This window comes from Eupeodes corollae, chromosome 3 (assembly GCF_945859685.1).
Source record: "Eupeodes corollae chromosome 3, idEupCoro1.1, whole genome shotgun sequence".
NCBI lineage: Eukaryota > Metazoa > Arthropoda > Insecta > Diptera > Syrphidae > Eupeodes > Eupeodes corollae.
Genome location: NC_079149.1, coordinates 39,096,081 through 39,122,777, shown reverse-complemented (window position 1 = coordinate 39,122,777; position 26,697 = coordinate 39,096,081). Strand labels below are relative to the sequence as shown.

At 30.1% G+C, this 26,697-nt stretch overlaps 1 protein-coding gene across 3 annotated transcripts in view; it reads right to left on the bottom strand.

Annotated features, from left to right (window-relative positions):
• LOC129952470 (TRPL translocation defect protein 14) overlaps positions 1 to 23,652 on the bottom strand; it is a 41,104-nt gene extending 17,452 nt beyond the window's left edge. The window contains exons 1-5 of one of the 3 annotated variants that reach the window (XR_008782315.1): positions 23,013 to 23,652; positions 9,709 to 9,776; positions 7,964 to 8,001; positions 7,574 to 7,611; positions 3,328 to 3,444 (exon numbers count right to left, since the gene is read on the bottom strand). Coding sequence is in view for 2 of the 3 variants with exons in the window: in XM_056065062.1 (XP_055921037.1) it covers positions 3,328 to 3,444; positions 7,574 to 7,611; positions 7,964 to 8,001; positions 9,709 to 9,776; positions 23,013 to 23,061 (310 nt within the window). In the remaining variant the exon portion in view is untranslated. The remainder of the gene's footprint in view (positions 1 to 3,327; positions 3,445 to 7,573; positions 7,612 to 7,963; positions 8,002 to 9,708; positions 9,777 to 23,012) is intronic. The other 2 variants (XM_056065062.1, XM_056065063.1) reach the window with 2 other exon arrangements.
• Between the last annotated feature and the right edge of the window lie 3,045 nt (positions 23,653 to 26,697).

The following is a 26,697-nucleotide window of genomic DNA, read 5'->3' as shown; positions in this document are numbered from 1 at the left end:
GCATCTGAAAATCAAATAACCAGTGACCTTGGTTTTTGACATTTAAATTTATTGTGAATAAATCTTTTCTCGAAATGTTGCTCATTGACAAAATTTAGAAACGACAATATTTTTTTTAATTATTTGTTTTCATCTGATTTCATGTCGAGATAGATATTGGATATTTAATGGATTAAAATATATTTTGGCCAATTTTCTTTTTTGTTTTTATTCGCAAAACACCACTTGAGTGCGATAATTCTTATGTCACATGACACAGTTTTTATCATACCTTAAGCTGATATTGTTTTTGACGTTGTTTATAAATCATTTTCAAAGGGATCCACATGCAATGTGTTATCTATAGCCTACTTCATTAACAATTCGCCATAAGTGGTAATAAGTTTGTTTTGTACACTTACAGTACGGTTCATATTATTAATGTTATTATTATACCGCTATGAAAAATAACTTTCATAGAGTCCGCTAAAACACCAAGGTTGAAAAAGATACGCATTGCTCTCGTCTTGTACAAGTGTTTATCAAAAGCTCAGTTTATAAATACTACTGTCAGTTAATAATAAACGTCTTTTTATTTTCGTTTGGTATTTCAACGTGTAAACCAGCTCTTTACTTTATGTCTCTTTTCATTTGTAATTTATTTAACTTGAGTCTTTTGGGATATTACAATCTTTCAGTTAACAAATATTTTGCTATTGCCAGTCTTTGTTAGTAATTGTTAGACGGCTTTTGGGATATTCAAATTTGTCAGTTAAAAAATATTTTGCTATTGCCAGAAATGTCTCCGTTAGTGAATATTTGTCGACTTTTGGTTTTTGATTGTCAGATGTCATTGTTTAATACATCTGACAGTTGCTTACAGTTTGTTTGTGTGTCATTCACATTTTGTAGACATAGCGGTGTTCGGCGACGTTTCAAGAATTAATCCTGCTCTCACATGACGGTTAGAAAAAGGCAAGTAAGGATTTAGTTAGAATGAAATAAAATATTAAAATATCCCACGGAGAAAGTACCCTCAAAAGAATCATGTTTTGAACAGATGTAAAATAAAATCAGCAAAACTAACCGGCAGTAAAATTTTAAAATTTGTTCACTAAATCTTTCAAACAAAATTAAGAAAAGCATTTTCGATGTGTCAATGTCGAACATTCGAAAGTCGATGATTTTTTCAAAGTGTCAGAACTTAGATGTTTGACTTCCCAAGATTCTTATTTTTGTTTAAAGTAAAAACAAGAAACACAACGATCTTCAAACACTCGTGCTAGTGTAAAAAAATCTGAATAAATCTTACCACATTTAATAGAAATGAGTGTATTTAATCAACAACACCGGGCTGTTCGTTACGTATAATATCTAAAGACTTGTTAGTTAGTAAGCAAAACAAATTATTATTTAAATTAATTATATAAAATATATATTATTAATTTTTGTTCCAAAATGATCAGCGGGCTTAGAATACAAAACATAACTTCCAACGACTTTTGAATTGTTTATTGTGCAATAAATCCACGTGCTAATTTCTTTTTAAACAAATCAAATAAATACATAGGCAGAAACATACTTTATTTTCTATTCATATAAAACATTTAAATAGCAGCGAGATGAAAAAAAAATATGTATATGCTTATTTTTATAAACTTAACAATGAAAATTTTGTTTCCTATTAATGTTTTTATTTTGAAATGTGCCACATTTTTGTCAATATTATGACGTTTGAGAACTGTTTGGTTAAATGCTTTGGACTTTGGAGAAATATAAATCTGTTTGAGTTTAACATTTTAAACGTGAACAAAAAGAAGAAAAAAACATTAAATTTATTTGCAAAATGAATTTTGTTATTCAAGACATTATGACTATGAAAAATGTGTATCTATAGACGGATCACGAGTTCCACAAATACGTAACAGCAGAATTCAAAAATAATTCTCTATTACCTGTGAACTGTGAAGATAGAATAATATTTTTGCATATTGTTTTTTTTTTTTTTAGTTCATTTAAAACGGATGGAAAAATCGGATATCAGAGTGTGAGTAAACTGATTGACAGGAACTTATCGACTTGTTTCGTTCATTTTGGTTATTTGACATAAGGTAGTGATGAAACATTAGAGATAAGACCTTATAAAGTTTAAGAAAAGTGTCAAAAGGTCATATTCGAACATATGTACATTAATCTTTGGATACGTCAAACTATTTCAAGAAAATATGATGGCACAATTCTTAAAACAGATCATGAACAATAATTTTGACTTTTAGCAGAATATGATTTTTTTAAACATTATCAAAAATGTTGTTAAGATTGAAGAGGGTTTAACACAAAACTAAGTACAGAATTTTTAAAGATTTTAATTTTTGAAACATCTTATTGTCCAGCTGTCATAAAATGTTATTTGACACTTTAAATGACGTAAGTTACGTTTTATTTCGTTTTTTTTTTTAATAATATTTGTTTACAATCTATGGTCCCTAAATTTGACGTTTTCAGAAACCGAAACTTTTGTAAATTGCATATAAATAAATTAATAATCTTTTGATAGGTCAAACTATTTCAAGAAAATATGATGGCACAAGTCTTAATACGGATCATGAACAATAAGTTGGTAAAATTAATTGTTTTAGCTGTCAAATTTTGACTTTTAGCAGAAAATAATTTTTCTGAACATTATCAAAAATGATGTCTAAGATCCAAGAGTGTTTAACACTAAACTAAGTACAGAATTTTCAATGATTTTAATTTTTTTTAAAACTCCTTATTCTCCAGCTGTCATAAAATGTTATTTGACAATTTAAGTGACGTTAGTTATGTTTCATTTCGCTTTATGTTTAATATTTGTTTAAAATCTATGGTCCCTAAATTTGACGTTTTCAAAAACCGAAACTTACAGTCCGAAATAAATATTTTATTTGAGAAAAACGGTTATAATGACAAGAAATTAGTGGGAATTGGAATTTGTATTGAAAGCAAAGCGGATGAATGTGATACAACAACATAGATTAAAAACCAAAAACAAAGCACAAATGACTATAATGTGGATTTCTTTTTAACAACAAAAGATTGGTTCTTGAGATTTTAATCCCGTGTACAAGTTTTCTCAATCTTGTCAATTTCAACCCAAAAATGTCAATCCACGCAATAGTTTTAAAACCTTGAACCAGGATTTCAAGGATTAGGATCAAAGTACCTTATTTGTCAAAAAGAAATCCACATACAAAAAGATTTGTATATGCAAATATCTTGAGATAACAGTGTTGTTGTTTGTTCAGAAAACGCATACAGAAAACATCACATTGAAAAAGAGAGAGAGAGAGACAGAGGTATCACACTCACCTTCGCTTTGTTTGTCCGCAGCCGAAGCTAAACATCTTGGACATGAAGCGGTTAAATCGATTTGGCTATGCTCAGGAGAACCGAATGGAAATTGTTGACATTTGAATGTAGTTGGGGCTAAATCATAATATTTGTACAAAATAAAAATGTTTAAAATAAAAAAAATAAATAAAAATTATTTGTTTAAAAAAAATAACAAAAAAAAAACAAAAATAAAACAATAAGTTGATGTTTTATGAAATTATAATTGTAAGCTTGGCTTGTAGGTTTTTTCTCTAATCATATATAACATCAAATTTATTCCATTTGATTCACGCACTATCCTTACAAATTATATGGTTCCAAAATGTCACATTTCTCCTATAGGTGGCGGGGTTAGCGTTAGCGTCGCTAACTGGATCAACTATAGGATAGGGAGAAACCTAAACTATAAAATTTGAACCTACTGTCACTTAATTTTAATAGTCCCATGATTATTAAAATTTGTTTGATCTATGGCAATAAGTTTCAACTTAAATAACAATTTAAATTATTGTATTAATATCTCATCAAACTCGTGTAGTTCTTTTCACGCAAATTGCAGGAAATCGTTTCAAATAAGCATAATTTAAGTATAAAAGTGATGTATATTCTCCTGGCACGCAATGTCATTTACATCATCAACCGCATTCATTATAGGTAGTCTCTCTTAAGGAAGTTGATCATTCCGTCGGAGGAGTTAGCTGCAAGGTTAAGTATGTCAAAATAAAAGAAGAACTTCCAACTATTTAACTTAATGAACAGAGTCGTTTGTTCTTAATAAAGAATAATAAAACCTGAGTTAAATGACGGTAATATTTTATACAAAAGCAAGGTTATATCTTGTCATTCCTCAACTGAACTATAAAGTTGGGTAGTTTGTACTTTAACCGCCATCAACCATAGAAGGAGTAACAGTCACCAAAAAACAACAATTTACCTTGTCTTATATTGATTGCCAAGGGGCAAATTAAATAAAACAAAACAAAAATATAAAACGAAGGAAACAAATGAAAAATACGCAGTTTCCATTGCCATTGACATAATAATGTAACCGCCAGCCAGCTCACGAATCGAACCGACTCGCAATGCTAAACTAGACTATTTTTAAGCACCCACCGTGGCGCACAATAATAGGATTAGAATTATTATGAAACAATACAAAAAAGCCGTCTTCGCATCTAAAGCAGCAAAAACAACAACGACAAAATATATTCATTTTCATTCTCATTCTATATGTTTTTAAAATCATGCCACTTCTATAGCTTGCCTGAAACTTGCTATCTAATTTTATTTAATTAAATTATACTTAAAGATAGTGAAATAACAAAACAAAATCGATGTATCCTTGAACTTGATACTAGACCGTTTATCGACCAATATCACCTCCTCCTACACCAATTGAAAACCATGATGCACATGGCAAGAATTGAGTTGACTTGAGGGTGAGGGATACCTAATAGGTGCATCGACAAAAAGTCAGAAAAATATATATAGACGAAGACCAGAGTGACCAATGAGCCATCATGCTATCGACTTCATTGGACATTAATTACATAATTGACAGCTTGATTTACTTTAAACATCAGAATTAGTTTTCTAATAAGACAGTTTTTAAAAATTCTGCCTTATTCAATTACATTAAATGTCACTCAAATGGAGGTTTAGATTAGGCAATAGATAACGGTGTATGCATAAAAGCTAGACAGACAACAACGAAAAATGTTTATAAATAAATAACTGAAATAAAAAAACGAACAAAGATAGAAACAATTTATTTATAAACACAAATTTCAAATGAAATTATAACTTGTAACCATCTCATGTAAAGATATAACCATAATACTATGACCTCACAGTTTATCAATTGCGAAGCACTTAACTTTAAACTATTTATTATTTTTTTAAATGGGACTTATTTGTTTTTGAAACTTGTCTTCGTTATTTTTAGATGAGTAATAACTTATAACACTTTCAATTTTCTTAATTATAGTTTTTTTTATTTGGTAAATTGTTGGAAAGGAAGAAACATCCAGATGAACACGTCTAAAATAAAATTTGATCCTCCTTTGAAAGTTAAAGATGTCTCCCCTTTAATGGCTGAAACACAAACACGCTTCAGCTTCGGCTTCAACTGCGTTACGTTGGGCCTGCTTCGAGGTTGCTTTGAATGACACTTCCAATATGACATTTCTTAAATGGCACTTCTGGCATTAGCAGATATTATTTTTTCTCAAAATAAAAAAAATATGAGTTTTGAAATCGAAAACATTAAATTTATTGCGGAAGTACCTTACACAGCCTATAATAACCAATGGAAATCCGTCCAAAAGCAAATGATTTTTGTTTGTTGACTTTTGTACAGCTGTTGAGCTGTCCGACAAATCAAATGTTCAGCAAATTTGAACTAGAGCTTCCGTTTGGAGTCACATTACGTTATTTCGAAGGTCGAAGCTTCATTGTGATAGCATGCATTGAATTCCTATGGCTGAACTCGTAAATGTCAAGCAAAGCCGAAGCTGAAACGTGTTTGTGTTTCAGCCATAAGTGTCATATGCGGAAAACTGTGGTTTTTGATTTGTTCAATGAACTTTAGCTTAAGGGTTTAGGCTCAATGAACAAACCTAATAAAAACCTACACGTACGTTCAATTGCAATTAAGTGATGAATTTTGTAGCTATCATCAAAATACTGACGTTTGGAGTTATGTCAAATTTAAATTTGACAAAAGTTTAATTTAGTGAAAATTAACGAAAACATTAAACATATTTGAGTAACTTATTTTCTTAAACACTACGTTAAAAAAAATCGTTAAATCACAATTTTGGTTTACATTCGCTTTAGCCGAAGTGTGGCGTTTGAAGTTTCATGTTTTATTTACAAATCTGTAAATATGCTTCGACAAAAAAACAACTGTTTTTAAAGTTCTGATAAAATATAACTATTGGGGCTTTCCATGGGTAAAATAAATCAATTTATTTTTAATCTAGATTTTCCATGTTTTGCACCTAAAGGAACAAAATAAATTGATATATTTTTGATTCAAGATCAAATCTTCAGATCTGAATTTTCCACAGATTTACTTCTCTTTGCTTAAACAATGTTAAAAAGAACCTAGAATTTTTTGACAGCTCTTCTAAAATCGTTAATAAGTTCACGAAGTTACACTAATAAAATGTAAAAAAAAAACAACAATTTCAATTGAGTTCCATGCACCACGAAAAAAAATCAATTCTTAAAGGAAATATAAATTAACTCATGGAAAACTCCCATATACATTATGTCACTAAAGTGCATTCAACCTTTTTTGACAGCTGATAGAAATGTAGGTACTACATTGTGTTAACTTCTTTTTCATTATATTTAAATTAAAAAAATCAACTCATTATTGGAAAGTTAAAAGACTTGAAACCCCTACTGATGATTTAGAATCTTAATCTACAACTGAAATGTTAATTTTAAACTGTCATGTCAAATTTAGTAAGAATTAGTTCAACTATTTTAATGACACAATTAAATATATTGATAATCTTCTTTTCATTCAAATGTCAATTTTCACGTTTGTGAATTAATGTTGTATGTCATTATTTCACATATTATATTTGGCCAGTTTACATTTCTAAGATCTCAAAATAAATAAAGAAATGTCTTATACAATTTTGTGACTTTTGCTGTCAGAAATCGGATTTTGTTTCATCGATTTCTCAACAATTCTCTATCACACAATTCAAAAAGTATGAAAGCTAGTTTGATTGCTAGTTGAGATTATATATTATAAATTGTCTTTATATTGAATTCTACGAAATCTTAGAAACATAAACTGGCCAAATGAGTAAACTATGAAGGAAATTAAATGTTAAATTTTGACTTTGACAACAAATTACACCTAATCCACACCGTAACTTCTGTATACAAAATCTATAGTAATATCATGAAACAGTTACTTTTTAAGTTCGCGTTGGAACTGCACGAGCTAATGTCACCATACCCACTGGTACAACAGATATTCAAAGCAGCAACTAAACTCAATTATCTGAAGGATTTCAATTTATCAAATGAAAACATGAACAAGGCTTTTTTTGTTAAGGTTTTGACAGAAAATTTAAATGTTACCAAACACAGAAATCAAGTATTTTCAAAAACAAAAATTCAAAATGCTATAGGCTCAAACTGCAATTGCTTTTTAACATTTTTGTTTTCATGAATAAATATATAACAAAATATTTACCTTCTTTATCTGTTAGGTCCGAGAATTTGACACCGCCACTGAAATATATAAGAAAATTGCAAAAGAGGCATTTTGAGAAGAATTAATGAGCTGATATTTCAATTATCCAGTTTTTCTTTTTCATCTTTTTTATTTTTTTTGTTTTTTTTTTCTAAATGTATCAAATTTTATTTTCCAAAACAATCAAAAGTTTTTTTTTTAATTTAAAATTGTATATTATTTTTTTTAATTGAATTTTTACTATTTTAATGATTAAAAAAAAAAGTTTTTATTTTTTTTAAATTATTATTACTATAATTATATTTTGTATTGTAAATATATTTAAGAGTGAGAGAGAGATAAAAACAAATTTAATGTATATGCCAACATTTTAAAACATGGGGCATTTACCTGAGAAGCACAGTAGCCGTTTCAGGCACACGGAATACCTGAAAATATTGATATAAACGAGAATATGCTCATTTTGAGGCCTTACAAAGGCATTTATTTTGTTTGTTTTTTTTTTTCTATAATTAAATTTTGAAAACAATTAAACAAATTTTAATTTTTTTTTTATTTTGTCGTCGAGAACTAGAATCATTGTTGTGGATTTTAGTCCCATATTTGTTTTTTTTTTTTAATTTAATGTAAAGAAATATTAAATATTGTGACTGTGATGCAATATTTTATAATGTTTTACTTTTAAAGGACAAAATTGTTTTTTTTTTTTTAAATTAAGTACAAGTAATACATTTCACAAAAATTGAAAAAAAGAAATATATTTTCTTAATATGTTTAACAATAAAAAGTTTATGTCGATGTTTGAGGTAAAACAAAAACGAAGTTCTTCTTTATACAAATAAATTGATTTAAATCTTGGAAAGCGTTATCACGAATTGTTAATTGAACTTAATTAAATATTTAATTTTGTCTTAGTTAATTGTAAAATTAAAAGAAAGTTAATTTAAATTTGTGAAATGTTATGCACTCTTTGGAAACAAATTAAAGGCTGGTTATCTTATGTTTGTGTAAATTTTAACTTGTTACCTTCTATGGCTTAATCGACGTAAGACCCTGAATATCTTTGTTAAAACTCATATTGACTTTTTGTATTTAAGTAATAAAATCGAACCGCGGGTTAAATACAACTTTATTAAAACATTGTGTGTTTAAGAAAGAAAAAATTATTAAATTGCATTTTTTAAACAATGTTTCTATACGAATTTTTCTCATTCAGGCCGCTGTATTACCAAAGGCTCAAATTATAAGATTAAAAATGTCTTCATGGAAAAATAAACCTTTATTTAAGATAAGTTAGCTGTAGCGAAATTTAACTTGCTCCATTTGTTAGTTTTAATGCTGAAACTTTGTTCATATTTACACGATGCAGTTATGTAACATATGGAGTTGTTAGGATGTAACCCTTTGTTCGCGAAAGTTTAAATTACATTTTGCTACACAAGACAAAATATTTAAACTTAAAATTTCTAATTTGGTAAGTTACTTCTATTTATCAGACTAATTAATTCAATCCATCATTAAAAATAATGGTCATATGAATTAATTGAAAGATGGATGAGTTTTGCTTGTACTAAATTAAAAAGCGCTATTCTTTTAAGATTAAATCAAAATGGGTGCACACACTTTATATGCAAATTCCAAAATTCAATTTGTTTAAATTAAATTTATCAATCATAAATCCTTGTGTGTGTCTTTATCCGTAAAACAAACGAATATTTTATTTTTACGTTTATTGTTTGAGAAGTTTTAGTAAAATTTAGAAATTTAATTAGTGTTCTATTTATACAATTATCAGCGTCATTCTGCTATTGAAGGCGATAAAATTAATTTAAATCTAAACTGTTTTGAACTATTTGTTATTTTGTTTACTCGCGTTTTAATTGATTTTGAAACAAACATTTTCTCCCACGAATTAATAAGCGAAAATATTCCACCGCTTTAATAGCAAAATAAATCTGGTTGTCAGTTAAATAAAGAATTTAAACTAAAAAAAAAAATAATAAACCAACCCTTAATTCATAACTTTAAATATTTGTTTTAATTTGAATTGAAAATATTAATGATTTGACTTTATTTTTTGTACATGTTTTTTTTTTATATAACAACAAATGCAATAAATGACAAATTGTACTAACCTTCCATCCCAGATTTTCGAAAAACGTACAAAGCCTTGACTGTCCGGTAGTTTTTCCTCCACATGGTCCTGAGAAAAAAAAAACAAACAGAAACAAATTATTATATTGATATACAGTTTGATAATTTTATATTTAAATTCTTTTAAAATATTATAATTCGGATTTTTTGAAATATTATGTTTGCCTTATTTCTTTCCATTTGGGAACATTTTTTGGCGGAATGTGTTATTTTAAAAACACAACCCAGCTATGCATTATTTCACTTGAGTGAAAATAAATGTATTAGAACCCATGTGAGAATAGATGATTGTATATTTGTTTGTTCATTCGTACTTATACGAGTAGTCATGACCAGACTTCTCATAGTTAATTACAGCAAATATAATATTAAATTAAAATATGGCACATGTCAAAATTAGATACTACGGAAATCGACTGAGCGTAATAAAGAACATCAAGATATCTCTGAAGATTCGCAGTTTCAAAATGTGTTAATATTTTTTTCATATGCATTTTGGGAGGGAAATGATAACATGTTTACAGTTTAATCAATATCTTTTGTATTAACATAAAAAAACATCACTGATATTTACGTAGATATCTCGTGCTATCGAAATTGTTTGGTGATTCATGTTGAGAAACATTCTTTTCTACAAATGTTTATAGATTTTTACAAAATGTAAATAAATGCTTAATGATTAATATTTTGATATTCTCTTCAGTAAAAAAAAAAAACAAGAGTGGAATAGGCTAAGTTTTATTTCAATCCATATGGCAAACAACAGGTGGAACAACATCACCACGTGTCAGGTCACAAAAAACATCTGGCCAACACTAGATTTAAAGCGTTCAAGGTGTTTGCTACCTCTAAGCAGATCGCATATAAGCTCGATAATAGACGTAATAACCGGACACTGACTAAAAGGAAAGCACGTCACGCTGCCGCTAGGCGTTTTCTCAAATGAATTTTGCAGAAGCTGTATGGACGAGGAAGAGGAGGAAACAGTTCTTCATCTTCACTGTACATGCCCTGCTCTAGCTCAAAAACGCAAGAATTACGTTCTTAATCATATCAGCATAATTAGCCTCTCACGTTTCGTAAGGGATTTAAACTGGTTCCATTGAGCTTAGGAGGAAGCCTCAAGATTCATGTGGTATCACAATGGGCCATTAAACTGGCCTAAGTGTGTCCGTTTCAATCATGGACATCCACTTTAACCTAACCTATCCATATGACTGAAGACTAACGACTTTGAAGTTCGACTTAAGCTAAATATTTGAGAATTTAATTATTAAGCAGTTTTTTCAAAAGTTCCAAAATAATAACTATTATTTATCTTGAGAAAGAGATAGCTTAGAACATTTAAATTCGAATGGTTTATTTGAGTTTTGAAAGAACCTAATAAAAAAGACTTAAATATCATTATATTCTTTTTTTTAAGTACACAAAGGGCTTAGGGCGCCAGTTATAGCTATCATTAGGCGTGTACCATCAACTGAGCGCTCCGAGCGCTCAACTTTTTTTTTAAGTGAGACAAAAAATCTCAGCTGAGCACTGAGATTTTTTGCGGAGATTTCGGAGACAAAAAAATTCATGGATTCATTTCTCAATTTGCTTGCTCACCCAAAACAGATGTTCAATTGTCATTTGTCTGGTGTGGCGCGTAACTTAAATAATTTTTAAGAAAAGAAATACAATTTAAACATTTTTATAAATTAATTAACATGAGTAAAGAAGTTCAGCAAATTTTTGCGTTCGACGGGGTGCAATATCTTTTGATCAATACAGCCGAAAGTATAGATGTATTGAGAATTGGTAAGTATAACTAGAACTACCGAAAAGCAAATGTTTTTTTAACTTACTATCTATCTAATACTTTTTTCTGTCTATTTAAGACCACGTAAGACTACAACGGCTGGAGGAAGAACGCATTCAAATTTTAAAGAAAGCTGCAGAAAGAGATGACAAAAAAATTGCTTTACAAGAGGAAAAATTGAAGCTGACAAAAGAAAATCTCGATATATTTGTTAAATTGAGGGAGCGGGAAATCAAGATCGAAGAAGATCGAAACGATTTACTTCGCCAAATCTTACAAAAAAAATTAAAAATAAGATATATTATAAAAAAAGCTATAAATTAAGCTACATAATTACCTGAAGAGCTAAGAACCTGAAATGTCTGGTCATGGTCAACATACTTACTGTTCCTTTTATTCATTTTGCCTTAATTGTATCTTAAGTTTTTATTTTGAAAAACTACAATTGACAACATATGTTTTTGACAGCTTATGTTTGTACGGAGATTCTTGTCCCACAAAACGATTCTGCCTCCGTCACTGAGCGCTCAGTTGATGGTACACGCCTATTGGTCTTCATCGTTGAAAACAAACGTTGGAATTTTCTTGACAGGTCGTCGATGATAGCTATCATTAAAAGATTCCGTCATTGAAACAAAATTCTGATTGAAATCAACCGAAAAACTTTTACTGACAGAAATCTGTCGTTGGAATTGTGTGAAATTGGAACACAAACAAGTGGAACGATTCGTTTCACTTTTGAATATAAAAGTATCAGCTGTTCAGGAAAATGAATTTCCGTCCGGAAAATAGAAAAATACATTTTAAGAGAAAAACAAATGCGCAATTAAACTTTTTTTCCTGACAAAAAAAAAAATCTTTAAGTGATTTTCGATCGATCAGTATATAATTTTCATTTCTTATCGAAGGGAAACATAGTCAACTATCGATGAAAACATTTTCTCTGATCGATTACTTAAAAAGTTACTGCCCTTTATGTATTTAAAAAAAAAAAATGATTTGTTTGAATGTTATTATAAAAAGAACAAGATTATAATATTGAAAATTATTTATCGAATATCATACAGCGTTTTTAACTGACTAACGTTAAAAGAATTTCAAAATCAATGTGCATCGGTATCATCTTCTTGATTCTTCCCTATTTACCTAGCATTTGCAGGTGGTAACTGATTCTTTGTAAGGAATAGAAGTGTACAGTCTTCCTTAGCTTACTATATGCCCAAACATAAATCCCATTTATCACATTAGAGACATGTTTAAGCAAAAATATTTAGACATTCAGTGACTTTAATTCTCTTCTAATCCAGGATTTTTTCTTATCAAACAATCTTAGCAAACCCTATCCAAGGTATGCTCAGGCAAATAGCTGCTTTATTAGATGTTCGGGTAGGCAATATTCTTCCCACTACTAAAGGCACGAGAACTTGTGCAAGAAAAGAAATAATGTACAATTCAAATATAATTTAAGTATTTGCCTTTTTTGGTTGTTTTATGTTTAAATCTTTATATTAAAAAATTGTATATAAATTATTTATATTCATAGAGAACACTGTATGAAAGTTATTGTTAACATTTTAAGGTGCTCCAATTTTTCGCAGATCAGTGCATTTGATAGGCTTAATTAAAGCTAATATTTATATTGCTGTAGTTTTATTAGTTTTATATTTTGATAATCATTAAACATATGTATTTTTTCATTCACAATGATCAATATTATAAACATTGGTTATAGTATTGCACGATTTCCAGATATACCAGTTGAGAAAAATTCCACTACGACGATAATTAAAATCGTGATCACTGATCCATAACTACAAAATGAGCCTTGTTTGTTCTCAATTTTCAAGCACTACTTTTCAAAATGTAAAATTTTCTTTAATATTTGTTTGTTGTTGTTGTTATCCAAGAATAAGTTTATTTTTGTTAATCTATTTGGAGGTATACATTTTTGTATACATATATTATGTACATAGTTCGCACAAACAAATATTTATGACCAACTCGTACCTTTGTGGTTGTACATATATTCTATAGGAAATGATTTTTATTTTTATTTCAATTTTAAAGCATAATTTTAATCATCAAGAAAAAGATCCCCCATAAAGTTATTTAGATATACACGTTTATATATTTTAAGAGACAAAACATTTTTCCTTTTTTTTTTGTTGTTTTGTTTGAATTATGTACATATTTAAATAAAATTTTCTATTGGCGTAAATTGCTTGTGAGATTAATAAAATATATTATGTTTTTTTTTGTATAATTGATTAAGTAGATTAAACCATAAATATCGAATTAAATTAAATTTAAAAAAAATAGCAAGTCTTAAGGTAATCTAAACTAAACTAAAATATTTTATTCATAATAACAGAAAATAAGTATTATCGATTTTTTACCGTTAGCTTTGTCACAGTAAAAACAGTTTTTTGAATATATGGCTGTTCACTTTGCATAAGCATTGTTTTTTATTATGCTTCGCATCTACGTGGCATCGAGCTCACTAAAGCCTAACACCTCTCGATTAGTATTGCGTTCCACGAATCACGCACTGTTTCCCAAAATTCTTTCGAATTGTTGGGTTGTGCTTTATGAACTGCGTTCTTAACATCCCCCCAAAAATTTGCGATGAGGTTAAGGTCGGGGATTGAGTGGCCCACTTCATAACGGATAATTTTTTCTGCGCAAACCATGAATTTGCCTTTTTTGACGTATGCTTTGGGTCATAGTTTTGTTGGTATACCCAAAATAACGGCATTTCCTCTTCAGCAAAGGGTAACATAACCTCCTCGCGAATGTTCACATACTCGGTTGTATCCCTTATACCCCCCATGGGATAAATAGGCCCGACCCCGTAGTATGAAAAGCATGCCCATATCACAATTCTTAATCCACCATGCTTCACTGTTTTTATAGTGTACCGTGGATCGTATGTTGCATTTTAGGATCTTCTCACATATTCTCGACGACTTTGCTTTCATCGCTTCGCAGAACATTCCTCCATTTCTCTTTTGCCCAGTCTCTATGCGCTTTAACAAACTCCATTCTCTTTGCCACATGCCTTTTCGTCAAGAATGGTACCTTGTGTGGACTTCGGGCTGGTAACTTCGCTTATTAAAGACGTCTTCGTATTGTGACAGCGCTAACAGACAGTTGAAGTCCATTTCTTATTTTCCTAGAGCTTATGAAAGGGTTCTGTCAGTCCTTTCAGTAGTCATCCTTTTTGGGCCTCGCGTTTTCGGTTTATTTTGCCATTTTAAGGCGTTACTGACCATTTTTGCTGAGGAGCCTAGAATGTTTTTAATATTTCGGTAGCTTTTTCCCTCCAAACGCAGTTTTCGAATTTTGTCGGTGCAGTGTCTTGACCGTCCCATTGTTTATTTTTGAGCTAATATTAATTATTTTTTTATATGCTAGAATTTTACAAATACTTATAATTTTATATAGTAAAATATTTACTTAACGAAAAATATTTTTAACACTTTTTAATTATAAAATCGAAAGCACTGCTATGCTATGGCTGCTCACCTACAACGGGAAAAGTAGCGTATAACTTCAAGCTAAAAGTCTCTAATATGAAAACGAAAGACCGTTAGATGCAAGTAACTTGGTAATTTTTTTTGTAAGGATTTCCGTTTTTTTTAAATAATTGGCAATCTAATAAATGGGGCCAGCACTGCTATTTTTTTGAACGCAACTGTATGTATGTACATACATACAGCTGTGTTCAAAATAATAGGAGTACCTTTACAAAATTTGCTCAAGTGTTTTTTTTTAACATGTGTATACTGGTAATCAGCCCATTTCTCTACCGGTAAGTATAACGGGACATTAAAGATGATAAAACAATGAACTGGTTTGGAATTCATAACCGTTTACATTTGTAACCAGAGATCGAATGATCTTTACTCTCAATCAGGCTATTCAAGATAATAGGAGTGTGAGTTATATTGTACGTAAAAAAAAAAAACTTAAAAAAAATAAACAGCAAGTAACTAAATTAAAATAGGAAAATTAAATAGTTGGAATATCGAATATCTAAACAAGTTTGGTTATTTAGTGGGCCGAGGAAAGCACTGCACCGACGAAAAACGGGAAATCATAAAAAAGTTGCGAAATGAAGGAAAAAATCATAAGGATATAAAGTTGATGTTGGGGTGCTCTGACCAAATGATCGCCAATGCTGTAAAATATGAAAAAAAAAGTCGAAACCCGGGGACGGAAACGAGTGAAAATGACGATCGACGTATTGTTCGCTACAGCCGAAAGGATCCTTTTGCGTCCTCTAAGATGATCCAGGAAGATCTAGGACTGGCAGTAAGTAGCGTAACAATAGAAGGCGATTGTTGGAACACATTCTTTTCGCTCGCAGTCCACGAAAAGGGCCGATGCTTACAAAATACATGTAGCCGCTAGTTTGAAATTTGCAAGAAACCATGCTAATTGGCCTGCAGAGAAATGGCGAAACATTTTGTGGGCTGACGAGACCAAAATTGTTTTATTCGGTGGAACTGGCTCTAGGCAATACGTTCGACGTCCAGAAAATTCCGAGTTTAAGCCTCGGTACACCATTAAAAGGAGGTGCTAAAGTGATGGCATGGGGCAGTTTCTCATATGCTGGTGTTGGCCCCATACATCAAATCATTGGCACGATGGACCAGCGCGTTTATGTGGATATAATGTCCAGTGTGATGCTGCCTTATGCGAGTTGGAATATGCCGGTTAAATGGGTATTTCAACAAGACAACGACCCGAAACACACCAGACAGTCTGCCAAGGAATGGTTTCGGGTCAATGGGGTTGAGGTCATGGACTGACCAGCTCAGTCGCCTGACCTCATTCCCATAGAAAATTTATGAGCAGATGTGAAAAAGGGTGTTTCTCGACGAAGACCCTTGAATTCGAGGCAGTTGTGGGACGCAATCGAGGAAACATGGAACCAAATTCCAGTTGAGCGTTGTCAGGCCCTTGTGAACTCTATGCCACGCAGATGTGCAGCGATTATAAAAAACAAAGGATTTTCTACAAAATACTGACAAAAAATCTTAATATTGAATTTTCTTTTTAGTTTTTTTATACTTTATTTTGTTTACTCCTATTATTTTGAACAATTCGTTTTGGCTTTATTTTGATAAAATTCATGTTTTTACTACCTTATTTGTTTTAAACAAAGTAGTCTTTAAGCATAATAATAAAAGACTGAATTACCTATTTTGTACAAAAGAAAAAATAAATTTAAAAAAAATTATACAACTTTTAAGTCACGATTTAATCTAAAAAGAACAGGCACTCCTTTTTTTAACACAACTGTACATGTGATTGAGTAGGTTTTGAAAATTTGTTTAGGTTTTTTTTTACCTGAAAAGAATGAATTGAAATTTTGTAATTTTATTTATTATATAGCTATTCTGCCTTATGAATGTATCCGATAGGAACGGAAATTTCTCCGACTCATACATTTTTTTTTAAATTTTCATTTTTATAACAAAGATTTTATTCAAAGATCCGTTAAACCTCTGGAAAATAAGTTTAAACAAAGATTGGAAAGGTATAAATGAGAATGATATTTCTTTAATTTCAAATATTTCACAAAATTCGGAGAGAATTTCGTTCCCATCGGATTCTAGATATTTGCCGAGACGCTCACTGTAAATGGGATCAATTGTGGGCATTCTCACTTCTCCTTAGTTAATTTGGATGTGTTTTTCGAAAATATGTATAAACCAATACAAGAAATCAAATAAATAAATAAATTAAATAAGTCAAAAAATCATTCCATTTTTCTCCATGTTTCAATAACTTTTTGGTGAAAAGGGTTAATTTGAAAAACTTTGTTTAAAATGTTAGAGGTTAGAAGCTGACACTGACACATGTAAAACATTTCAATAGAATCGGTTGAAGCATTTTTGAGCAGTTTTGACAAAAACGTTTACAATTTTAACAAACAGTATAAGAGCAGGTACCTATATGTTGACCTTGATCCATCATACAATAGACCACAAGAGTGTTAATGATAATTGCATTCTTCAAATATTACAGGCATAGTTTTTAAATGTAAGCTTAGTAATTTATTGAAAAAGTATCGGTTTTTTTCTCAAATGAATTCTTGTGGCTTGGTTCTCATGTCAAACTTAAGTTAAAAAGTTTTGTTTCAGCTAATTCATGGGTTATAATTTTACAAATAATTTTAAACGCCTCTAACATAACCGCATCCATTCCTGACAACAGTACTCGCACACAGGAATGGTTGCGAGTTGTAAGTCACTAGGCCCTGGTTCACAACGGACTGTTGCGCCACCCAATTTATTTATTTATTAACATAACCGCACAAATGAGAGCATTCAAAAAAGTAATCAAAACATACTTCGCACTATGTAAGGAGATGGTAGTTCTGCATTTCAATTTCCGTCCAAATAAAATTAAAGGGGTTAAGTTTACAAAATTTAACTGGAAGTGATAAAATTACCATTCTTCTATTTATTTGATTTTGAAAAGTTTAAAATATCAATCAAAAAGTGGAATAAAATGACAAAATGTTGGTCAATTTTGTATTTAAAAAAAGATGGTGGGATGCGACCCACACTGATAACTTCCCATCCCGTATGTCGATTTGTCTTGCTTTAAACTTTGTAGGTTTTCGTGTTGGGTTAAAAAAGTTGTTAGTTGAATTATTCTTACAAAAATTTAAATTACCAACAATATTTTTCATATAAAGAAAAAGTTTAGTTTGAAAATCTAGTTTTATCAAATAGATTTTTAGTAAAAAACAAATTTTTACCAATATAAATAGCATTTCTTAAGAGTATTTATTTCTTATACATATAGACAAATACAAATTGGATAAATTAAATTAATTTTAGAGATATCAAGAACCGAATATCAATTTTTACCAAATCTGCAAACTATTTCTTGTAGATTTTATTTCGTGATGAAAAAACGGACTGATGGAAAAAAAAGAACTACTGAACATCGAAAACAATATTTTCTGTGAAATAAAAAAAGTTTGAGGACAATATTTTTAATTTTTGCAAGTTTTAGTATTGTTTTTTTGTAACGGTTTTTATTTTTTGTAAAAAAAACTGTCAATTAGATTTTTTTCAAAATTTAACAATATTTCTTATAAGTTAAAATTAGATGGAAGCCATAAATAAATAAATAAATTAGGTGGCGCAACAGTCCATGAAGAACCAGGGCCTAGTGACTTACAACTCTCAACCATTCCGGTGTTCGAGTAATGTTGCCAGAGATGAAAGGGACCTACAGTTTATGTGCCGAATCCGAAGGGCTAGTTTGGGAAAGCACTTTTCATGACAAGAATTACTTTGGGAGAATTTGTCAATTCCTCGCAAGAGACAGTACCCGTGAAAAAAGTTAGGTTGCACAGGCAGGGATTGAACATAAGACCCATTGCATGACAGTCCGCACTAACTATCACGCTACGGGTACTACAACTTAAACTGAAAGTTTTAAAAAGATATTTGAGTCGAAAATCAATATTTACTAACTTTTATTAAATTTTCTCTTAAGTTTTTTTTATTTTTTGTAAGAAAAACTGTCAATTCGATTTTTCTGAAAATTTAACTGAATGATGAAAACAATGAAACTAAAATAAAGTTTAAAGCCATTATCTCAAATTCTTGAAAAGATATTTGAGTCGAAAATCAATTTTTACCAACTTTTGTTAAATTTTTCTTTAAGTTTTTATTTTTTGTAAACAAAACTGTCAATTCCAAACTTTTACTGTATATTTAAACGAATATTTTTTTAAAGATAAATGTAGTTTTAAGCCAATATCTAAAAGTTTTGAAAAGAGATTTGAGTCGAAAATCAATTTTTACCAACTTTTATTAATTTTTACTTGCGACATATAGGAACTATGTATGTACATATATGGCAAGTCTTGCATTCGTGCAAAATTTCCAACTCGAGATTTTAATCAAACATGATATTACGATGGTAGAGAAGTCGAAAAAAGTGGGTCCCGTGATTCCGTCCGGTCTGTTTTGTCTGTCTGTCCACGCTCCTACAGCCTAAACCGTTGGGTCGATTTAGTTCAAACTTGGAAGTTAAGGTTTTAATCAGATTCGCGTTAGGCGTTTTTCAAATTTTTTTTTAAGATCAAAACTAACAGTGGCCCCCATACAATGTTTTTGGTCAAAAAACGAAAATTCGAATTTTCCCAAAAACAAACCCGATAGATTTTTTTTAATTTTCTCTACAATTTTATTTCGTAACTTGGCTTCTTTTAATAAGAAAAACATATTTTTGTATTGCTCTGGAATGGCACCACTGATAGAACCGTTATTTTGTTTTTTTTTTTTAACTTATAAACTGATTTTAATATTTTTTTCTGAATAAGCTCTTACATTGCCTTAACAATAATTAATTATCAAAAGAGCAATTTTTTATTGTTTGGATTTTTAAAAAAATATTGAATTCAATTTTTTCATAATTCGATTTACGGATTTTTCATAACTAAAATCCAAAACGCAAATGAGCCTGACTGTAACCAACACATGAATAGCAATTTCTTGTACTTTAACGAAAAAAATAAACTGAAGGTAATACTTCCATGTTTGCGCTGAAAACTTGTAGGAAAGAAGGAATGTGATTGGATTGTAGTAGGTACCTTCTACCTACCAATAACATTCTTTCACTATCATCATAAACATTTCATTATCTATCTATCTGCATAAAGCTGAGCACGCCAAGTGAACTATTCTATGTTCGTTTTAGACACCTACTTGATTACACAACCAATAGGCGATCTTTTTACAATTTAAACATACATATTCTTTCTCTTTCTTATCTTCATATAATTTACTTTCCATCCAGGTTCGTCTAATATGAAATTAAAATAAGGTCATTCAAAAGAAAAAGCTTTGAACGAAATAGTTGAATATTTTATTTTTATATTTGGGTATATTTTAAAATCTTATAAAGGTACTTTTTTAAACAGACTTTTTGTATACAGGAGCAAGTTCGTGCGACCCAGTCGTGGATTTTTGTTTGTTTAGGTTTTTATTTTTTGTAAAAAAAACTGTCAATTCTATTTTCCTCAAAATTTTACTGAATATTTAAACAATATTTTTTAAAGATAAAATTATTTGGAAGCCATAATCTCAAAGTTTTGAAAAGATACTTGAGTACTAAATCAATTTTTACCTACTTTTGTTAAATTTTCTCTTAAGTTTTTTATTTTTTGTAAGAAAAACTGTCAATTCGATTTTTCTCAAAATTTGTCATAATATTGAAAACAATTTTTCTTTTAAGATAAAATTAGTTGGAAGCAATAATCTCAAAGTTTTGAAAAGATATTTGAGTCGAAATTCAATTTTTACCAACTTTGAGTAATGTTTTTTTTTTGGGTTTTTATTTTTTATAAAAAATACTGTCAATTCGATTTTTTTAATAAAATTACCAGATGTTAAAAACGTTATTTTTCGTTGCAAAAAACTGTTTTGGAGATAAAATTATTTTGTATTCGTAAAATTTTCGAGGTGACAATTTTATTTTTCAGTTTTTTTTTTTTATTTATAAAAAAACCGTTAATTGGATTTTTTTCAAAAAAATATACTTGTTAAGTATAACGTAATAATATATTATATAAAATTTAATTCAAGTTTCTACCGTTTTTGGTTCGTAATTTAATTCAAGTCTCTACCGTTTTTGGTTCGTAAGATATTTAGGGTTGACCAAAATGTTGACCTTTTTTTAAAGCGCTATGGTAAAAAAACCACCCACGGAATTTTCTTGAGAGCCCTTTCTGCATCGTTCTGCCTTATCATCTATAAAACAGAATTTATTTGACGCGAAGTCGCACGCACAGACATCTTTTTAAAAATCTTTTATTTCGACTCTAGTGACCTTGAAACGTCGAGAAATGTCAAAATTTTCAATTTGACAAATCGGACCCATTACAATAACTTCCTATGGGAAGTTATAATAAAATACGAGTCAATTCTTCAAAAAGAAAAGTTTCAGCTGTAAGTTTAATATTCACAGAAACATCAAAATTGCAAACAATTCTTTTTAAAAAAGTAAAACGTATTAAAAAAAATGTGAGTTAACCAATGCTTTTGTATTTGAAAATTTTGCAAGAATGGTGCTAAAAAAACTAACTTGTTAAAACACAGTGTTGTGAAAAACATTTGCAACTGGTTGCAAGAGAATACCTACTTATTTAACCCTTTTTCTTACTGTTAACATTTTTATAGCTTTAAAATGCCGTTTGGTCGATGTAAAACCAAAAATTTCAAAGACAATTGTTTTTTACAACAAAATATACCTACTCTCAAATCAACTGAAGATCGAGACATATATCTATGAAGAACACCGGCTTCCGATCTTGAAAAGTACCTACAACCTTTCGAACAAAGACAACTTTGCCAAACTGATAAGATTTATGTTAAAAGCGTATACATAGTAGCAGTTACCAACCTACCAGGGTTAGGTATTTTCAACTACACAATTTGATTGACAAGCAATATTTATATTCATGTAGGTTTGGATAATTGATAGTTGCATTGTTTTTTGTTTTAAAATCTATTTGCACTTCCCCTTACATCCTGTTGATTGGCAGGTAGGTACATCCATTGGTAGATAGGTAGGTACCTTATTTATATCAGGTAAAAACGTAGACAAGATAAATATTATTTACCTAATTGCCTATTAGCATTTTAACTTGATATTTTAAGCGAAAAAGCAAACTCAGCCACTTAAATTGCGCAATGTCATTATTGTTGCTTTCAAACAGTGTTTATTATCTTTTTATAAAAGGAAAACAAACTAAAACAGAAAATAGAAAATAGAAGAAAATAAAACTTATAATCGAATTTTCTGATTTCGTAATAAACAAAAACAAAATGAAATGATGAATCATTCTCTACAAAAATTGTCATTTTGTTTTTAGAGCAAATCAATCGAAAAACAAAGTTCAGAATTTATTTCCTTTAAAAGTAAAACACCTCAACTCAATAGACATTCGCCGGTCCGGTCCGTAAGAAGTTAAGTGCCGATACTGATATTTCATCAACTTTGCGCACCGCTCTCTCGCATTAACTTACACCACATAATATTCATGCAAATTGTATTTTTTGAGAAACAAAAATAAATCTCGAATCACATGGCGATGGCTAGAGTTGGCTCGATTCGATTCAATTCGATTTGATACGAAAAAAAAAAACAAAGTCTTTCCCGTCCCGGTTGTCGTTGTCGTCGTTGGTGGTTGTCAACGCCACCACTGTCGTCGTCGTCGCTCGTCGCCACATGGTTGTTTTTCAGCTTTGGACCCAACACAACGTTATGTCTTTTATGATTCAATAGAAAAAAGAAGGTATCTTTTCTTACGAGTTGCATCTTGCATCCTTTACAAAGTCATCACGAGATAAATAAATACACACATTTTATTATGAAATGCATTTTCATTCCCAATTTAAAATTAGACGCAAAAGATTGATGTAGTATGTAGACATAATAGAGAGAACTTACCACCAGTTAGAACAATTTTATAAACACGTTTTTTGCCCGCCGAATCCATGATTTAGATCCAAAATGCCGATCCTTCCGGGGTACTCGGTACTAGCAAAATTCAAGTTCTCTTTCCTCGATTCTCGGTGTTTGCTATTTGGAAAAGGTCAGGTTCTAGGCTTTTTCTTTTGTTAATTTATTTTCTTTATTACAAAATTCATTACAAAAAATTTGAATGAATACAAAATCACACAGAAATTAGGAATACAAAAATTAAATTTGAAAAAAATAAAGAATTAAATCACTTTTCACAGGCGACAACAAACTAAAATCAAGACAAAAAGAATGATTTTAGATACGTAAAAAGCGAAATAGCTAGAGAAGATTGGACGTCGTTAAAAAAAGGACTTGGTGGTCGATTTGAGACGTCGACGATGTCGGTCGGCGATGTGAATTTCTCAAACTCAACTTTGGTTGTAAACTTTTATTTTTGTTTTAAACTTAATTAAATATCAAATTTTACTGAGGCGACACATTTTCTAAATGTTTTGAAGAAAGTGTTGAATTGATTTTTATAAACACTGGTAGACATGGATGATGGAGGTTTATTTTGTCGGAGGAACAACTAACGAATGTGAAAGCGAAATTGAAAATTTCTTGATTTTGCTCGAAGTCGAAGCTCGATGTCAGAGTAGTCGGACGTCGGAGTGGATGGAAAAGGAAAATCTTTGCGAATTCTCTTTCTTTTGTCTTCTTTGTGTTCGAGAAAAAGATGGCAAGCCCAACGTGCTCGATTTGACATTAGTAAGGTGAGTAACTAAATGTCAGAATAATTTAAGATGAATCGAGCATTGCCATATACGATTTTTATTGATAAACATTGCCATTTATTGCTCATCTCGATTTTTTAAGCGAATGAGCAGACATATGTACGTTTGTTCAAATAGAAAAATTACAGTGAAGTGCAGGTTCATGGAAACTGTCAGAACATAAACGTCTAAGGTTAACATCTGACCTTAAAAGAAGAAAAAGAATTTAATTTAGCGCCAGTTAAATTGAGGAATAATTCAAAAATAAAATTTGAGAAGAATTTTTAAATAAAAAATTGAAATAACAATTCTTTTTCATTTTCTACTCACTTTCCACCAAGCTTTATTTGGTGTTGTAAGAACATTGATGGCTAAAACACAAACACGCTTCAGCTTCGGGTTCGTCTGCGTTACGTAGGGCCCTGTTTGAGATTGCTTTGAATGACACTTCCAATCACGATTGCCACATTGGTTATCTGTGACCAAATTAGGTCATTATTTTTCACTTGGTCGAATGGTCATTTTTTATTCCACTTGGTCATATTTTTCCGCAACGAAAAAATATGTTTCACAATTTGAGTAACGAAAACGTTCTTGGCTTAACAGAAACAACAGGTAAACTCAACTTTGTGTACACACAATTTTTTTTTAAATATAAATTCTTGATCTAAATGGGACTTAAGGAACAGAGAAAATTATCTACTCATTACATTAGCCGTAAAAATTCTCAAAATACCTTAATACTTTTAATATACATATTGTAAAAACAAACTCTTTTAATTTTTTTTATTTATGTATATAGAATTTTTAAAAGAACTGCTACTAGTTATATAAATAATTAAACCTAATAATAATTTAAGAAATGTTTCCATAACTCCAAAAGTTTTTTGTCGGATTTCGAAATTAGAATATCATGTTTAATTAATTTTTTTTCTTCTAACTTGGCTCAGGGAGATCCCAAAGATGAAGTAATGAAATGGACGATGCCTATATTTTCAAAAAAAACACAATCAACGATAAAATTGACATTGTGCGAATTTCGGGAAAACGTCATTTTTTTATTTTTTGGAATAGTTTGTTAAAAAAATAATAAAGGAAAAGACTTAATTTTAATATCGTGCTGGGCAAAGAACTTCAAAATAAAAAATGAGTCTTTGTGTCTGGAGAGTAATAAATATTCTTAAATAATGAATCTACGATTACATTTTTTAAGCTTATAAACTTTGATCTTAGCTTAAAACGCTTTATTTGTATGTTTCGTTGTCTTTATTAGGGTTAATCTAATTTAACTAAGTTTCTAGGGATTTTATTTATACCTTATTAAAAGTAAATGTCATCTGCAAAATATGTTAGAAAAATGTGAAGAATTCACTAATCTGTGTTTACAATTTTTTTGGACTGGAATTAATTATGTTCGTTATTTTTACCTACCTAGTGGACATATTTATTTTCAAATTTGGACACAAACGTATTTTTCAGGTTGGCTACCGTGCTTCCAATATAACTTTTCTAAAATGGTACTTCTGTCATTAGAAGCTGTTATTTTTTCTCAAAATAAAAAAAAATATGAGTTTTGAAATTGAAATAATTAAATTTATCGCGGAAGTAGCTTACACAGCCTATAATAACCATAAGTGAATCCCTCCAAAAGCAAATGTTTTTTGGCTGTTGACTTTTTTACAGCTGTTGAGCTGTCAGACAAAGCAAATTTTCAGCAAATTTGAACTAGAGCTTCCGTTTCGAGTTACATTACGTAACATTACGTTATTTATCATTATCATTAGGTTATTTCCTTGCGATTGTCAAATGAAACGTGAGGTCGAAGCTTCATTGTGATAGGATGCATTGAATTCCTATGGCTAAACTCGTAAACGTCGTAAACGGCGAAGCCGAAGCTGAAGGGTGTTTGAGTTTCAGCCATGAATCACAAGAGGTTGCCTTTCGCTCTAAGTTATTTCTAATATATGATAAAATAGCACTGAGTAAAATTCAAAATATAATCAAATATTGACATAAACTCATTTTCACGACTTTCAGAATTCGTTTAACACATATAAGTGTAAATTAGTGCAGACATTTTCACGTTAAGAATGGTGGGTTTTTTTTACACTAATTCTTTTTTTTTATCAAACTGACAGTTGTCCACATAGCGAGTTGTTCAAAATTAAACCTTACATTGAAAAACCCTCTAGTTTTCACCACTTTCTTTGGGTAAACCTTTTTAAATAGAAAACTGTGAAGCTAGAAGCAGTAAAAAGATATGTTAGACTCTGTTGAGACCACTCAGTTTGACATTTCATAATTTTATCTCGACCTTACTAATTTTGTTTTGCTATTTCACTTTCGTTTCTCAAGTGAGAAGGTTGTTGATTCTTGTTGTTTGTATCATTTTTAAGATGTTTAAGTGGTTTTTTTTTCTAAGATGTTATAAATCACCAACCAATGGACATGGACCGATTTTGAAGGTCCAATAATTTAATAATTCAACAAAATTGTTACTACAAACAGATATCCTTTACTGAATCTTCACAATTTTTACAAAATGTCCTCATGAGTGAGATGGTAAGAAGGCTGAATTTTGTGTATGTTTGCACAAAAAGATGAACTTTTAACAATCTCATTCGAGCGTTTGTAACAATCCAACTAGTTAAATGCGAGTTTAGTAATTAATTTTTAGATTTATTTGGACACAAGGTATGTAAAGCAGTATGTAATCTGTACCGCCAGATGAACATTTCAAAGCAATTCAAAAGTTTCCAAACCTATAACCTTTTAAAAAATAACGTTAGAATATTTATTCATCCCTAAACTTGCTTAACTCCCATACTAATTTATAAACGGATAAAATTTCATGCTAACACCAAAACACAAACCGTTAACCGTGATAAAAACCTTTC